This window comes from Calidris pugnax, unplaced genomic scaffold (genome assembly GCF_001431845.1).
Source record: "Calidris pugnax isolate Ruff unplaced genomic scaffold, ASM143184v1 scaffold107, whole genome shotgun sequence".
Classification (NCBI taxonomy): Eukaryota; Metazoa; Chordata; class Aves; order Charadriiformes; family Scolopacidae; genus Calidris; species Calidris pugnax.
The window spans coordinates 1,191,125-1,209,613 of record NW_015090901.1 but is presented as its reverse complement, the minus strand read 5'-3'; the positions used below and the strand labels follow the sequence as shown (position 1 = coordinate 1,209,613).

The window sequence follows — 18,489 nt, the reverse complement described above, 5'->3', positions numbered from 1 at the left end:
CTCCCCTCCCCTTGTAAAACACAACACTTTGTAAAATTTTGGCAATTTAGTATTCCCACTTTCTATGTCTAAATTGAAGTATAAAACCAGGTAGTTTATGCAATAAATGTGCAGAACATGAAAGGAAAATCATAGGTGGCTTTCATACTTTTAATCTGAACAGTCATAGACCTCTACATTAGGATGAGGAGAGCATAACTTGCAAATGCCTGTTCATGTCATTAGCTGACTGTGAAAGGAACCTGGATGCCTTTTTTTCAGGTGTAGATGCCTGACCTTGATTGGGTGAATTGATCCCAGGTTTTCTGAGCACTGCTTTTGGAATTTCTAGCTTTTTAAGGAATGTCATTGTGAATTTGTCTGGTTTTGTCAACAGAAATGAAAGAATCGGGGTAAGGTTTGATGAGGAACCAGGTGAATAGGCTTCTGAATTCTTTATATTAATGGATTGAGATAAGAGTTGGATTTGGGTAGGGGAGAGGAGGGTTGTTCTTTGGACCAAGCACTTTCTATGATGAGGTTCTGAAAAGTAGCCTTCTAACCTCTATTAAGCCGTTGATTGTTTACAAGGAAAGCTGTTTTATTAATTTGATCGTATATTAAGAAAAAGAGACAATCTTACCGTTGACTCTTCAGTGGATAAGTCTGAAGCCCCACCTTGAAAATGTGAGTGGTGAAATAAAGAAAATAAACCGGTACATTTGTAGGTTCAGTTTTTGTAACACTGGGACATTGTTGGAGGGCTTCAGCCCTAGAGTATGGGCTCATCCCATCCCCATATCCCTGAACAGGAGTGTGTTTGGCATTTTGTTATTATATCCTTTCTGTAGCAGGGGTATTAATTGTGAGAAAAGGTAATGTCTGAATTATACACTAAATAACAGTAAGTTGAGAGACGGTATACAACAGCTGTTGATACTTATGGAGATCATCTGTTGTTCAGAAAGTCACCGTTGTGGGAGTTTGAATTCATGGGTTATTCCATTTAGTGGTGTTTAAACACTTTGTGGTTTGGGAGCCATAATTACATCAGCACTTTAGCAGTACCATGAAGTTGTGCCCCCTAGTTAGAGTTGGAAAGTCATCAAAAGGATGGTGTGTGATACATGAAGGATCTGGAGTTTGGAGGCTGTCCATTTGTGTCCTGATGTCATCATCCTTGTCTTTGTTCAGTGCTTGAAATAAAAAGGTCACACCAATTTTTTTCTTTAATTAGTTTCCTCCTCCCCTTCTGGATTATTAATGGCACTGAGGCAGATGCGGTCTCTTATTGTATTGAATGCTTTAGTGACTACCCCCTGTACAAGACCAGTGACAACAATAGTTGGCTAGTAGAAAATTAAGAAAAGAAAACTTGCTCATACTTCTTTCCATCTTAAAGAGTTTTGTAGGTAATTTAAAGCCAACCTAGCAGCGTGTTTTGCAGTGCTTACGATTCACGAATACTTAACCCCTGACACTGTCTTTATTCAGAGGAATGTCTTGCAACTTGTGCTGTGTAATGGTTTTATACCTAAAAGAGCATTCAAAATATTCTTTTTTTTCTTTTTTTTTACTTTGTGCTTATTTTTAGTAACCTAATGTTTTGTGAAAGACATTAAATAACGTAAGGCTTTTACAGATTGTTGCCTTTGTATGAAAATTCCTATTTTAATGTGGATTTTATGCATTTTCTTCATCTACCAACTACTTTTTTCTTAGCCAATGACAGTAAGATTCCTGAGGCTACTTTCTCTTTAAGGACATACTGCTTACATAAATAGACCTTTACAGCATCTCCTTGTTTTATAATATTAATTGTTTATCAGAAGACGGGCAATATTCCTTAGAAATGTGTTTTCCTGATTGTGCATGCCTTGTTACTATTTCAATTATGCAGATTCTTGATGCTGTGGAAATTTGTGCTTGATGACGCCAAGGCAGCTGCACGTTGTTAGCATTGTAGGCTGTCAGATGATCATGTGGGATTCTTGCAGCATGCAACATTCAATAGGATTGAAAAAGGGCTTTTGATGCAAGGCATAGCTTTCAGAATATATTTGTGCCTTTTAGTTAGCTAATAGAAAATCATAATTTCTTATCTTTAAATTTAAAATGCTGCCTCATTTTTCTTCTGGTTGGTTTCATTTTGGCTTCACTAGAAGATGCATCTGGTACATCCACGATTGAGGAGTTTATTAATGATACTGTTGTTCAGTTCACTTACTTTTTTTCCTTTTAGAGTCCTAGCTAGCCCACAGATTACATGATCACATGTTCATTCAGTCATTCATATAGAACACAAACCACCATGCATGATTTCTTCTTCTTTCTTTTTCCTCTCTGCCTTTTTTATTCCCTTTAAGTTGCTTTGTCATGTTCTCTTTTATCATTAAGCTCAGTCTTTGTCTTCCCCTCGCTGCTATTTGTTCTATATTTTCCCATGCTTGGTTACTGCAATATTATTTGATTAACGGGCTGTGATGATGATGAACCTGCACACTGGAGGAGCAGCTACTACAGTGGTGATGAAGGGATGTAATAATGGTCGCTATCCTCGGAATTCTCTCTACAGTGACTGCATAATAGAAGAAAAGGCAGTGGTCCTGCAGAAAAAAGACAATGAAGGATTTGGATTTGTGCTCAGAGGGGCAAAAGGTACGTGCTTCTGTGTGTGTGTGTGTGTGTGATGTGCAGTGGCATGAAGAAATTTATACATCTCGGAATATAAGCAGGAATTATTCTTGGTGCACTTGGTTGCTAGACAACAGGATTCTCTGTATGCTATACTACTCAGCCGGATTTTAGTGGCTTCTCTCTGAAGCAGTTTGCATTTTTACATAGGAGAAGCACTGTATAATCGTTTTTGGGGGGAGAAAGTTTTGTCTGTATTTCTATTGTGGTGGTACATGTAACGTTTTGTCATTAATCTGTTTTGTTATGCAGTTTACCTAACTGTGGGAAACCTGCTTTCCTTATAAAATCTGCTTCTTTATTTCAAATGTCAGTCTATTTAAATAGGTCTACGAATAGGAATAGACAAGAGAGTGATGTTTTGTTTAAAATAGGTGTGGATCTTCTGCAAGGTGACATTGGTGCAGTTTTAGTATGAAAATATGATCTTTTTTTATATCTTCAGAAGCTGCACGTATGTTGCATGGCCTGTAGTGTGCTCATTTTAAAAGCTGTTCATATGTTAAGATGCATGTTACTTTTCTGCGGACTAAAATCTGTAATAATGACATTCTTAAGAGTTAAAAAAAGCATTCTATTTAATGCTTTCCTTTTTAACTTTCAGTCCAGTCTGCTCCTTTTGTATTTTAAAAAAATATATATGATGGTATGTCCCATCTCTTGCTCCCCCTCATTTTACATGGGTTCTCCCTTGCCTTGCTTGAGCATGAAAATTATTCCATTTCTTCATTCCTGGGACATCATTTTTGCTCTCCCTGTTCCCCCACCCCTAAACCAGTGTCACCGTAGATTTTCAGCGTCGTAAAAGCTTTTCTAATTTTAGCTAAATATAAAATGTTGGAGTTCTACTCGGAAAGCCAGTAGTGCTACCTTTTAGCTAACCCCTTGCCAGGAGTTGTCTGTGCATCGAGCAGAGGTTGTCCCCTCTGTGTAAGCCCAACAATTGTCCCCAGATTTTCTCCGTAGCAGCGAGGGCACTTCAGGTGAAAAGACCCAAGGACTTTTCTGCTTGTATGTGTACATGACAGGGAGAGAGAGGGGGGGCTGTTACACGGCCTGCTGTGCCTCCTTTCATAAACAGTGATTTCTGCTGTTACTGTCTTTGTAATATATGTCTAAATCTAAGAGAAAAAATTCAGTTTGATCTTTTTCATCCTTTCCCACCCACCTTTTCCCCCCCAGCTCGGCTGGATGCTCTCTTCTGGCTGCAGTACATAATTTTTAGTTGGACGTTGCCAGAGTTACAAGCATTTTGCTAGGCATACAAAAGGGTTACTCGAACTAATACTGAATATCCTGGAATACTCAGAATCCAGCTCTTGCCTCATACAGCTTGATTTGGTTTGTGTCAGTAAAGCAGCATGTCTTTTTCTCTCTGAATGGAAGACCTGTGGATTGCTATTGCAGAGAGATTGCACCCTGGTCCCAGCATCTTGATCTCCTCTGAGGCAGAGTCCTCTGACTTTTAGCACCCACCATTTTTTAACCATCAATTTGAATGGCCAATAATAGGCCTTTAGTCAAGTGGTATTTGCGAGCACTCCATAACTTTCTTTTTTTTAATGTGGTATTTATTTTTAAAGCTGACACACCAATTGAAGAATTCACCCCAACTCCAGCCTTTCCTGCTTTGCAGTACTTGGAATCTGTGGACGAAGGGGGAGTAGCATGGCAAGCTGGCCTGAGAACTGGAGACTTTTTGATCGAGGTAGGAGATCCTGACGTTTGCTTCTCAGCTGGGGAAAGAGCAATGTTCCCTTTGTGGAATTTACTTTGGAAAAAAAGTGTGTGATGCCTCTGACTGGCAGGTTCAGTGGACAAACACCAATAATGTACTTACTTTATCTATTTTAAAATCTCATGCAGCGTTTAGGAAAGCAGTTAAAAAGAACAATGTTCAGGTTGGCTGGGAATTTTCTATATTTTTTTCATTGGTTGGGAATACACTATCAGAGACATTTGGGAGTTTTTATTCTTCTTTGCATTATTGAATTGAAATTTAGATTAATTTCAATATTCATTGTAGGCTATCAATTCTGTGGTCTTCTAAATATTTTTTCAGACTCACCAAAATTAATGACTTTTTATGCAACTATTTCTGCGATCATAAATGTCAGGGGTCTAGTGCTGCTTAAAAACCATGGAGAATAAAGCAAATTACTTTGGCTTGAAATGAAATATTTCCAACAGTGCACTGTAAATAGTCATACAAAAATAAGCAATGGATGTTATTGCAATATAAATTACTTTATGAAAAGGCTATATTTAAATACTCTCTTCACTCGTACCAAAAATGTCTTCACATTCTATATTTTGAAGGATTTTTGGTTGGTAATTTAGGTTTTGTTGAAATAGTTGATACCCCTTTTTAGTGCTACTGGGCAGTTTGCAACCAAATCATGATTTGGGATTTTCTTTCTCTTCCCCTCCATAATCTTTTCATGACCAACAAAGTGATGCTCTGATTCTCTGAAACTAGGTATTTGAAAGTAGGTCTTTCAGGATGGATTGAACAAGGCTTGTCTGTAAGATCTATTGATTTGATTTTATTTTTTCTTCTTCAGGCACATACGTGTTTTGTTAAAGTATTTACTGGTGCTACATTTATTTCTGCAGAGCTGGCCTTTGCATTCAGGAGAGGATATAATATGTAGCTTTTATTTGTTGTGTGCATTCAACTCCCATGGTGATTGAATTTAAATAGTTCCACCACTTCTTCGCGTTGTAACAATGAAAGAACGGGCTTTGCAGACTTCTAAAGTAAATGTGCATTTTTATCTGTGCCTTCAAAGTACATCTTTCTTACTGTTCATTTACTTCAGAATAAGCATTTAGCAAACTATTAAACAATAGCTCACAAATTGTACTGATACGTACTCTGTACAAGGATGCTTTGAAAATTATGATTATTGGTGGTAGGTGTTTTTTTTTTTTTTTTTAGAATACTTCATTTTAAGAAGTTGTTTTTCTTGTTAGGCTTCTAATCTATAGGAAGCATGAATAGTCTATACTGGCTGATTCCACTGGTAGATTTGATGGGGAATAATATGTAGTTTAATGGAAAGGACTACAGAATAACTATGCATATGGATTTTTTTTAAGATCGCTGAAGGGAGGCAGGAAGCCTGGGATAAATGATTCTGCACAAAGCTTCACTAGTTTTCTGGCAAATGAAAGAAGAATTATAATTGATTGTCCAGACAATTTACTCCTAGCCTTAGCTTAGAGGAGCAGTTAAACATGCACATGCATTGCTGAGTCGAGACATTAATCCCTGCTCTACACAGGCCAGCATATTTTTAATTAATTCTGAAAGAAGCAGTTGTTACATGCAAATCAAATCCATTTCTGTGTGATTTATGTTCATCGGGGTTATTCTTTTCTGAATTTTGCAACTTAATTAAGAGGATATGTTAACCCTGAGAAATCACAACTTTGCTGTTACTGAAGATTTTTATGTTGGAGAAAGGCAGGGTGTTTTTTCTCCATTTTTTTTGAACTTCACGTGCAGTGCTGAATACTCTCTAGCCATAGAGAGCCATCTTTGAAGATAGTTACACTGATGCAAAAGATACTACAGTTGAAATGGAAATGACTGATCCACCTGCATTTCTAGAAATGCCAAGCTATTTTATTTCTTGTGTTGAACTGAGCAGAGTTAAATGTACTGTACATTGCAGGGAGTGGTTACCATAACTGGTGTAGTTGGTCTCTCCCATTGTTAAATGATTTCTCCCATGACTAAAGTTTATGCTGCTGTGTGTAAGTGCCACCTCAACCATTTGTAAGTAATATAATGCATTTATCATAAATGTCACATTAATAATAAAAGAGTTAATGGGCAACTAGAATCCTAATTAGTCCCATTTATAATACTCGCAGCAAGTGTCAGGCTTTAGGGAAGTGAGAGTCCAGTTTGGCAGAGGGCAAAATGCAAGGGAGAGGCAATGTTTCCCTCTTGTTCTAGGAGGTTCGGTGGCTTGGGGTCATGGAGATAAGGGGAACCTTTTCCATTGTTCATCAATATGGAAAGACAGGTTTGGCAGGAAGATAGATCCTTTTTTTGGAAGCATGAGCGAGTAGGTGAAGAGGAGGCATCATTTCTTCCTGTATAATTGTGATCTCTCGATCTTCTGAAGGGGTAGAACTTCACCAGCAGATACTGAGCATATGAAAGTAGTTCAACGTTGAAGATGATGGGTGTTGAGCAGGACAAGTAAAAGAACTATACAAAAAAGGAAGGTAAACAGGATAGATATTAGCTGGAACCAGGGCTGGCACAGTTTCATTTGACTGAGTTTTCATCAAGTTTGCTGGTTATCTGGAAAGCCATGTGATACTGATTTATCCAACCTGTACAATTAATTTTAACGTGAGACTTCAGAGATTAATATCAGACTTGCCTGTAGGAATAGTGCTCACTGACTCTTCATTGAAATTTCTGACAATAAATGTTTTTTTCTCTGTGCTTCAAACACTTTTTCTTTTTTGTGATAAAAATTGTGACAATAAATGTTTTTTTCTCTGTGCTTCAACCCCATTTTCTTTTTTTGTGATAAAAATTGCAATGTGCATAGTGGCTTTTCTGGATAGAGCACAAATAAAATATACTGGAAAAGCGCATGAGTAGTTTTTGAGCTGAAACAGTTAGCTGGAGACAGCTGTCATTATATGTGGATTTTCATAAGCAATTCCACGGTTGCTGATTCATTTGATTTTCTTTAGCTTTGATAAACGGTCAGAAATGGAGTGTGGTTCTGGCTGATGGTTATAACTGAGAGAGATTGTATACCTGGCCCTATTTGCTATTTTTCACTTTTTTAAGTTGATGTTTTCTTGCATCATGGTATCTGCCCAATTAAAAAGACAGATAAAAGCAAAGTGACGTATTAGTGCAAGTGCTATCAAACCTAAATAATTGCAGTTTTCATTAGAAGGGGATTAAAAAACCTACAACTATTGTTAATGTATACACCAATTCTAAAGCCATTGTAGGTCCTTGTTAATCCATCAGAGCAACTGGATTTTGATAATACACCTGTTCAAGTTTGGAAATGCTTGATCAGAAAAACTTGAACCATAAGCTGATTTAATTTGTTACTTGAAATAATTGTGAGAAAGAAATGTATCAGCTCTGACTCTAAACCTCTTATTTATGAATAATCTTTGTTTAGTGTAGTAGTCAAACTAACCATAAATGGAGGAACCATTGAATACTGCCCTTCAGAGCTGCCTTAAAATGTGACTTACAGAATTCTTCAAGTTGGGGTTGTGTTTTCTTTTGAGATTTGCTTTGATGCTGTATACAAGTATAACTATCCTTGAATAGAGTGATCGAGTAAAGAAATAAATAGATCCTTTGACCTAATAAATGATCCTTTTAATAGATCTCTTGAAATAAAGAGATTCATTAAGGTGGAACTTTTTCATTCAGAATAGTTTTTGGGGGTTTTCTTAATATAGTAGGATTTAGACTATCTTACTAAATTAAAACCCAGTGTATTACTAAGTATTTGTTATTGTTGTACCCGTGAGTGTGCAGCTGTTTTGCAGGTGTTGCATGTGATGTGTGGGGATTTTTCATCTGCCACAGAGCGTATCTCACATCAAACAATAAGGTTGTAATATCAATACTTAGAACGTGAAACTCATTCCGCAATACTTTACCAGAATAATGCGTTTGTTCTCTAAATGAGGCATCGCATTTTGCATTATTGTGCCATAAAATCACTTATTTTTCCAGATAAATTGAAATGTTATTGTCTTCAGAATAGGATGGCGGCTTATTTACATACCAGTTAAAATGTAAACTAGATCAAACTAGTGTATTACCCATGGGAAAAAAAAAGAAGAAAAAGGAAAAAAAAAAAAAGAGAGAGAGAAAATTCAAGGTTTGATTTGAGGATCAAAACCTGAGATGGCAATAGAAGAAATCTCATCATTTTGCTGCAGAAGAGTTCCATTGGTACATGTACTAAAACATGCAAAATGGTCTGTAGTATAACTGCAGACTTTTCTTTAACTAGTAATAGGTGGAAAATAGACATCATTTTATTACAGACAGCATTATTTTATCATCCTATAAGATAAAGATATCTGTCCTCTGAGTGTATGTAGGAAGTAACCATAAGCATTTAGGGAGATGTTTAAAATATCTAGAATAATTTTTTTTACAAAAAGACACACGTGGGTGACTTTAGATTCTTATTTAGTAATAGGTTGGATTTTTGTTTTATTCCAGTAAACACTGGAACTTTGGAACTTTGTAGGAACTTCAAAACTGATCTGGAAAGCAAGCTTTTAACTTTATTGTTGTAACTTAGACTATAGTCATTACAAATACTTTTGACAAGCATAGTAATTCTATATCTTATGTTTGTGTCCAATGCCTGGATTAATTAGTGGGTTTACAAAGGCATCTGTTAATGATTTAAATAATTTCTGCAACAGAGAAACCTTCCCATCCTTAGGTAATCTTTATTAATTGCCCTGTGGCTGAGTTTTCTCTTATTCCTAGTGGGAGCCTCTCTAGCTTCTGCCACCAGATATAAGTCTCAGTATTTTATTTTTTTTTTCTTCAGGCTACTTTGGAACTTTGTAGGAACTTCAAAACTGATCTGGAAAGCAAGCTTTTAACGTTATTGTTGTAACTTAGACTATAGTCATTACAAATACTTTTGACAAGCATAGCAATGCTATATCTTACGTTTGTATCCAATGCCTGGATTAATTAGTGGTTTTACAAAGGCATCTGTTAATGATTTAAATAATTTCTGCAACAGAGAAACCTTTCCATCCTTAGGTAATCTTTATTAATTGCCCTGTGGCTGAGTTTTCTCTTATTCCTAGTGGGAGCCTCTCTAGCTTCTGCCACCAGATATAAGTCTCAGTATTTTATTTTTTTTTTCTTCAGGCTGCTACATGGGGACCACAATATCTTTTTCTCTCTGAGGCTTTGTTAGTGTCTTTGTAATAACATGGATCATGACATTGCTACTTTTTGCAGTTGTTTTCTGAAAGTTTGTTCATATTCTCCCAAAAGTGTGGACGCCTCGATGCAGTACTTAATACCAGCCTCCCTAATACTGTGTGTGGGAGGAAGAAATTAAAACCAATATTCTTCCATCTTTTGTCTTTACCTCTCACACATAGGGCATTCTGGTGGACCAGAAGAGTAAGGCCCACCCTAGTTCACTGCCTTGCATTGGGGTTTTTTAGTTGCCAACTTGGCTGCTCCTTGGGCCAATGCAGTGATCTCCCCTGTTGCACGCTGAGCACGTTGCAGTGAGCTCTGAGCATCGTGGTCCTACACAGCATCTAGCTCAGGTTTGGTTTCCACTGTACAAACAATGTTCTTCCATCTTTTTAATGATGAGAGATTTACCAAAACTGTGACAGTAATGCAATGTTTCAGCACATTTATATATATGTATCTATGTAACATATACTGGAAGCTTGTGTGTGTATGTAGATGGTTATTGTAAGGGCAGCAGGGCTCTCACTAACCTGCAAGGCTGAGATCTTGTACACCTGGAGTGGGCACCAGTATTTTTAAATCTGTATATTTAATTGATACATAGTTTGATTCAACCAACTATAAGAGGAAAAAAGGTAATTTCTGTTTACTAGTTAGCCATAGTCCTCTTGGTGTCATCTGAATATGACGTCTGTTAAGTACAAGCATACCCCTGACACTTCTTAAAATGAAAGTTGTCAGAGTCCAAAGGAAACTTTCTTCCTGTTTTGATTTTGAAATTCTTCTCCATGAGCGTAGCTACAGATTTATTGGAGAGGTGGGGTCTTGGAAAAAGAGCAGCTCTGGTACAAGGGTTGAACAGGCTGGTTTGTCTGTGCAGTCTCTGACCAAGTGGATTAATTTTTCACTTGATGGAAAAGTATGTTGCTTGCTTTCCACTTAAACTCAGTGAGGGAGGGTTTGAGTTTCAGGGTTTTTTTCTTAATTTGCGCTTTCAATGGGTGATAGCAGCTGAATGAAATTATTGTGCCTTCAAAGTGCTTTTGGATCTGCACAAAAGCGCTGTGGAAAAATGACAACTATTTTGGATTGTTCTTTTTATCTGTTTAAATGCAGCCTGTAACCTGTAGGCAGTGATGGCACTCCAAATGTGCTCAGTGTGATCATAAAAAAGATGGACCAATCTTGTTTAATTCTAAAAATAACTTAATAAGACTGTTACCTTTTTGGCATAGGTGGAAATGGGCAGACAAAAAAGAATCTGGTTCTTAGAGGAGCTCTGTTATTCACGTCTGAGCAAATAATATGCTTTTTGCATTATTGTGCCATAAAATCACTTATTTTTCCAGATAAATTGAAATGTTATTGTCTTCAGAATAGGATGGCGGCTTATTTACATACCAGTTAAAATGTAAACTAGATCAAACTAGTGTATTACCCATGGGAAAAAAAAAGAAGAAAAAGGAAAAAAAAAAAAAGAGAGAGAGAAAATTCAAGGTTTGATTTGAGGATCAAAACCTGAGATGGCAATAGAAGAAATCTCATCATTTTGCTGCAGAAGAGTTCCATTGGTACATGTACTAAAACATGCAAAATGGTCTGTAGTATAACTGCAGACTTTTCTTTAACTAGTAATAGGTGGAAAATAGACATCATTTTATTACAGACAGCATTATTTTATCATCCTATAAGATAAAGATATCTGTCCTCTGAGTGTATGTAGGAAGTAACCATAAGCATTTAGGGAGATGTTTAAAATATCTAGAATAATTTTTTTTACAAAAAGACACACGTGGGTGACTTTAGATTCTTATTTAGTAATAGGTTGGATTTTTGTTTTATTCCAGTAAACACTGGAACTTTGGAACTTTGTAGGAACTTCAAAACTGATCTGGAAAGCAAGCTTTTAACGTTATTGTTGTAACTTAGACTATAGTCATTACAAATACTTTTGACAAGCATAGCAATGCTATATCTTACGTTTGTATCCAATGCCTGGATTAATTAGTGGTTTTACAAAGGCATCTGTTAATGATTTAAATAATTTCTGCAACAGAGAAACCTTTCCATCCTTAGGTAATCTTTATTAATTGCCCTGTGGCTGAGTTTTCCCTTATTCCTAGTGGGAGCCTCTCTAGCTTCTGCCACCAGATATAAATCTCAATATTCTTTTTTTTTTTCTTCAGGCAGCTACATGGGGACCACAATATCTTTTTCTCTCTGAGGCTTTGTTAGTGTCTTTGTAATAACATGGATCATGACATTGCTACTTTTTGCAGTTGTTTTCTGAAAGTTTGTTCATATTCTTCCAAAAGTGTGGACGCCTCGATGCAGGACTTAGTATCAGCCTCCCTAATACTGTGTGTGGGAGGAAGAAATTAAAACCAATATTCTTCCATCTTTTGTCTTTACCTCTCACACATAGGGCATTCTGGTGGACCAGAAGAGTAAGGTCTACCCTAGTTCACTGCCTTGTATTGGGGTTTTTTAGTTGCCAACTTGGCTGCTCCTTGGGCCAATGCAGTGATCTCCCCTGTTGCACGCTGAGCACGTTGCAGTGAGCTCTGAGCATCGTGGTCCTACACAGCATCTAGCTCAGGTTTGGTTTCAACTGCACAAACAATGTTATTCCGTCTTTTTAATGATGAGAGATTTACCAAAACTGTGACAGTAATGCAATGTTTCAGCACATTTATATATATATATCTATGTAACATATACTGGAAGCTTGTGTGTGTATGTAGATGGTTATTGTAAGGGCAGCAGGGCTCTCACTAACCTGCAAGGCTGAGATCTTGTACACCTGGAGTGGGCACCAGTATTTTTAAATCTGTATATTTAATTGATACATAGTTTGATTCAACCAACTATAAGAGGAAAAAAGGTAATTTCTGTTTACTAGTTAGCCATAGTCCTCTTGGTGTCATCTGAATATGACGTCTGTTAAGTACAAGCATACCCCTGACACTTCTTAAAATGAAAGTTGTCAGAGTCCAAAGGAAACTTTCTTCCTGTTTTGATTTTGAAATTCTTCTCCATGAGCGTAGCTACAGATTTATTGGAGAGGTGGGGTCTTGGAAAAAGAGCAGCTCTGGTACAAGGGTTGAACAGGCTGGTTTGTCTGTGCAGTCTCTGACCAAGTGGATTAATTTTTCACTTGATGGAAAAGTATGTTGCTTGCTTTCCACTTAAACTCAGTGAGGGAGGGTTTGAGTTTCAGGGTTTTTTTCTTAATTTGCGCTTTCAATGGGTGATAGCAGCTGAATGAAATTATTGTGCCTTCAAAGTGCTTTTGGATCTGCACAAAAGCGCTGTGGAAAAATGACAACTATTTTGGATTGTTCTTTTTATCTGTTTAAATGCAGCCTGTAACCTGTAGGCAGTGATGGCACTCCAAATGTGCTCAGTGTGATCATAAAAAAGATGGACCAATCTTGTTTAATTCTAAAAATAACTTAATAAGACTGTTACCTTTTTGGCATAGGTGGAAATGGGCAGACAAAAAAGAATCTGGTTCTTAGAGGAGCTCTGTTATTCACGTCTGAGCAAATAATATGCTTTAAAATAAGACTGAAAAGCAGACAAATTATGAAATCACTTTGCTGTTGTCAGACACACAAAACCAGGCTGTGAGCAAAACTGGGAAGCCTTTTCCTTTAGCCTTCGTTCTACATGGGGTATACACTGGGCTTGTAATTCCAGGGGGCAAGGGAAAATGGTGATATTTCTCTGGTTTCCCAGAAATGTGAGAAGTACCAATTTGATACTGAGAAATTACTTTTATGCTTGTTTGAGAGGAGGATTTGGAAGGAATTTTGTTGATAATGGCAGCATCTAGCTCTGTGTCCGGTCAGTTCTCCATTGTCAGTTTTAAGGCATTTTGACCTTGATGCCAGAGTATTTTTAAGAGAAATTTGCTAACATTTCTATTCTGAGGGATCCTGCCAAAGCTCGTGGGACTCTCTGGAGTGTGGAGCTGTCCATGGGGAGCTTTTTGACTTCTTGTGAATATGAAAACCAATATTTCCCTGACTTCCTACTACGAAATCCTCTAAAAATAGCAAATGTGTTTAAAGATAAGCTGCTTATTATAAATAGCCAGTTCTTGGCCACCTAGAAGCCATCCAGTGGCATCCAGCCATCTTGGCCATCCAGCGTTTCACATAAAGCACAGCTATGGGCAGTCTTCACTTTTGCAGATGTCTGTCTGTCCTGCACTCAAATAATACAAAAATAACACAGCTCTTCCATTTCTAGCTCTTAGGTGTTGAGGTTAGATATTAAGACTAATAACACTGTATAAATAAAAGCCCTTTTTAAGGTATAGTTTGGAGATTTCCAGAAGACATTATATTAAAATTAATTTCTCTGAAGCCCGTTGGCTTTTTTTAGTCTCTTGATACTATGGAAACCTGGTTGCCGGAATGGAGCTATATGAAAAACAGTACTTGTGCCTGGTATTTTAGGGGAGAAAATACAATTTCTTTTAACTGCAGGATGTTGCTACAAACCTGCAAAACTAGAAGTGAAGGAAAACAGATGAGTTGTTTTAAGTAGTGGAGAATTAACTGACAAATTCCTATTGTTGAGTGCTGCAGTAGAACTAATGTAATACCTAGAATTTTTTGTTTTTTTTGTTTTTTTCTTCCTTTTTTGGGGGAGTCATAAGTATCTTACAAGCAGGAGAAATACTATAATGTGGAGTTGCATGTGTGTATGTGTTTTTTTCATTTATTTATTGCCGATTTTCTTTTTGTTCTTCTGAGACAAGAAATCAATTTGTGTGATGCTGAAATGCTAAGTTCACCTGCTGGTTGTGTTTCATGAACTACAAGTCTGTCCGGAGGTTAAAAGGAAGTTGTTTGACATCTGATAATCACATGCTTCATGAGCTATAACCTTACCCTCGCTTCCTACTCATTCCGTCTCCCCATCCAAAATTTCTAGTTTTCTGAAGAAAAAGCTTCATTTGTGGTCTATGCAAACTCATCTTTGCTATCATCTCCGAATCTCAAAAAGCAAATGAAAACTCTAGAACCTGACGTGTATTCTATTAATTTAGTTTTCTTAGTAGGTTTTCCTGAAAATCATAATCTTTTAACCTATTCTGTGGAATGGGGTTTCTAAACTGGTTTAGCTGTTCCAGAGGGGTTAGATAAATCACTGCATGTTGGTGTTCAGAACAGGCTCCCCACTGCTTTTGTGTGGGTGCCAGTAACTGCAGAAACACTCTTGATTTAGGGAAAATCTGAACTTTTGAATCTGATCTAGCAGAAGCTCTGCATTTATTTATTTTTTATTTCTTTTACAGTCAATTTCTAGTATGCGTCCTCTATAGAAGAGTGGCAATGGGCTCAGATTTAATCTATTAATTACTTAAAAAAAAACAGGAGAAGGTTTCTTTCCCTATTCCTTTTCTAACCCTTCTGTGTCTGTAGATACAAGAAAAAATCAAAACTTCTAACTTACCTCAATCTAATTTGGGTCCTTACACAATATTAGGATATGTACGAACAGTATAGGGAGCTATCTTCTGTAATATAAAAGTAGAAATGATCAAAACCAGGACACACGGGACAATGTAGCTTGATTAAATGATCTAGTGAAGAGCTTGCTGGTTTTAATAGATGGGAGCATTTGGTGTTGGATACATGCTAAGATTGATCACAGCAAAGGGGTGGTGATCCCTCTCAGAGAGCTGCTGTGCCCCTCTGAAATTATCGTACCACTGTGCAGGAGACCAGTGAGAGAGAAGGTGGTGACAGAAGGTGGCTTTTCTTGTTGTGTTCCGCTACATTCAAAGCATTTCCTAGAGCTTGCAACCATGGGACTCAGCAAATTTATCTAATAAGGAAATTGAAATATACTTTAAAGCAATCAGATTAGAAATAACATTTTATATCCTATTGTAAGACTGATACAAATCTTTTCAGAGACTCTTGTATATGACAATAGAGAATAATAATCCTTTATCTCTACTACTGCATTTTTGCTTCATATATTCTGGCAGTAATTTGGAGCTGGATTTCTGGTTCTCCTCAACTTGTGGTACAAAGTTTTCACTTGTTGCAAAAACATTTTTTTCTCCTTGGTAAGAGTTTTGCCTGTCAGTTTTCAAAACAGGAACCCCTGGATAATCTTCATGGCAAGTGGCAACTTTTCTGTTACTGGGTGCTGGATGTGGTTGGACTTGAAGGTCTCTGAAGGCTTTGCTGATGAGAGCACTGAAAATTGTCCTAGCAAATCCATCAAAGGTTTAATGGAGTTTTTCAAGAACGGGTAAATAGGGTGATGGGATAATAATAGGTAGCTAAATATATCTTTGTTTGCTGCCAAAGAGGAAAATTTAAAAGCATGTATGTACATAAAGAAGAAGTCGTGGAAGAGTGTATTTACAACCTGGAACAAAAAGGGTTGATTCTGAACAAGTATCATAGTTGTTTAGATACTCACTGGAATAAAAAAGAGAGTTAAGAGAGAATCGTGACAATCCTGGGCAGAGTAGGTCATTGCAGAGATAAACCTCACCATAATGAGAAGGTCCTGAGAAGGACTTGGGAGTGCTTGTGGATGAGAAGATTGACATGAGCTGACAATGTGTGCTGGCAGCCCAGAGAGCAAACCACATCCTGGGCTGCATTAAAAGAAGTGTGGCCAGCAGGGCAAGGGAGGTGATTGTACCCCTCTGCTCTGCTCTTGTGAGACCCCACCTGGAGTACTGTGTCTGGCTTTGGAGTCCTTGGCACAGGAAGGACACAGTAGAGGGCCACAAAGATGATCAGAGGGCTGGAGCACCTCTGTTATGAAGACACGCTGAGAGAGTTGGGCTTGATCAGCCTGGAGAAGAGAAGGCTCCAGGGAGACCTTCTAACAGCCTTCCAGTACAGGAGAGATGGGGAGGGAATTTTTATCAGTGAGTGTAGTGAGAAGATAAGGGGTAATGGTTTTAAATTGAAAGAGGGGAGATTTAGATGAGATACTAGAAAGAAATTCTTTCCTGTGAGGGTGGTGAGACACTGGCTCAGGTTGCCCAGAGAAGCTGTGGCTGCCCCATCCCTGGAGGTGTTCAAGGCCAGGCTGGATGGGGCTTTGAGCAACCTGGTCTGGTGGGAGGTGTCCCTGACCATGGCAGGGGGGTGGGAGCTTGATGATCTTTAAGGTCGCTTCCAACCGGAACCATTCTATGATATGATTCTATGATAAATACCCATGATTTAGTAGTTTAATAGTTGCCAAAGAACTGGCATTAAAGATGGCCAAAAAAAGCCTTTTTATAAAGACTCGGCTTGGATTTGCACTGATGTCATATAACAAAATATTGTAACCTTAAATATATTTGATGCCAGCCTAAAATAGGAGAGGATGCTTTGTACTCCCAAAAGCAGGTGTAAAAGGCAGATACCAAAGTCCTGCATTAACCATGTTGTATTTTCTTTTAAAGAAATATAAACCACAGAATCATAGAATACTTTTCTTCTTAAAATCACAATATAAATCTCTCTAGTGTTTTTATTACAACTCTTTTTTTAAAAAATTATTCTTCTAACAGGCTTCGAAGGACTGTTACTGCTTTTAAGGAGATCAACCTGGGGCTTGACTTTTCAGCACTAGATAGATGGGTGTGAGGCAGTAGCTGGTGTTGACAGACTTGTAAGTTTTTAAAAGTGCATTTGGTATATTTATTTACACTGAGGGTTATTATGACTCGCTTCAACTGCTAAATTAGAGAACTGTTTTTAAATGACCAGCAAAACATTTATTGTAAGCATTTTCTTCTAGTTTCTTATTAGTTTTTTATATCTAAATATGCTTTCTTGACTGTGCCGATTGAGAAGCTGGCTTTTACCAGTAGCAGACAGATTGGGATTGAATTTGAGATATGTTTTGTCTGTGAATAGTAGGTATTTGGTTCTCCTAATTCCCTGTGCTTTTTTTTTTTAGAATCTGTTTGAGATATTTTAATAGAAATTAATTGTACACCTAACAGACAGATTGTTCTTCAGAGCTGGAAGTAACGTAGACACCTCTTGTCCAAGAATCAAAGACTGGGATTATTCATCCTCAAGTCTCATTTCTCTGCAATTTTTTATCCAAAAACTATGAATTATTCAGATGCCCCTAATCTAGCTACGTTAAGTCTTTTAATTTAGGCACTGACTGCTTTTTTTTTTCCTTCTTCAAGAGAGATTGAAATGAAAGCTAAGTTCATTTCATATAGATAAGGATGTATTAATGTTAATGTTGACTGTCACTGGAATAGAAAGGCTGTTTAGGCAGATTTTTCCATCTCTGAAGGGTTATGTAGTTGGTGAGTTCTTGTGCTTAGCAGTAGAAAACAGGAAGGGTTTGGAACATTAAGAATATGAACTGCTACAATACGTTACTCTGCTGTAAAACTCGCCAAGAATACCTTTTGGAAACAGGAATATTGTCAGCTTTCTAACATTACAGAGGAATTTTTAATAAGTGAAATTCCTCCTTCATTTGGGTACTAACCCATGTAAAATTGCTAGATGACTATTTAAGCATCAGTTTGCCTCTCTGTTCATTAAAAAAGATTTGATTTTTTAAGTAGTTTTATATCCGCTGTTTTGCTGCTTTTGTTTTACAAGTGAATGTCATGAATCCAATTTAATTTTCTTAGTATTTTTTCTAAAGACCTTTTGATGTAGTGAGGTGTACAAGTTGTTTAATTTTTAATTTTTTTCGTGATGAACTTATATGTAAAAATGCTGCTGCCAGGTAATTATCCACCCAGAGAGTTTTCAACACGGTTACTCATAATAAACACCAGATCAGTGACATGACGGCAGTTTTTTAGTAAATGCGTGATCTCATTC

The 18,489-nt window shown here is 37.2% G+C and overlaps 1 protein-coding gene across 2 annotated transcripts in view; it reads left to right on the top strand.

Moving 5' to 3' along the window:
- The window catches only part of SHANK2 (SH3 and multiple ankyrin repeat domains 2), a 407,914-nt gene that overhangs the window by 227,529 nt on the left and 161,896 nt on the right, over positions 1-18,489 (top strand). For both annotated transcript variants that reach the window (XM_014948851.1, XM_014948850.1), the window contains 2 exons: positions 2,555-2,637; positions 4,257-4,381. In XM_014948851.1, the coding sequence (XP_014804337.1) occupies positions 2,555-2,637; positions 4,257-4,381 (208 nt within the window). The remainder of the gene's footprint in view (positions 1-2,554; positions 2,638-4,256; positions 4,382-18,489) is intronic.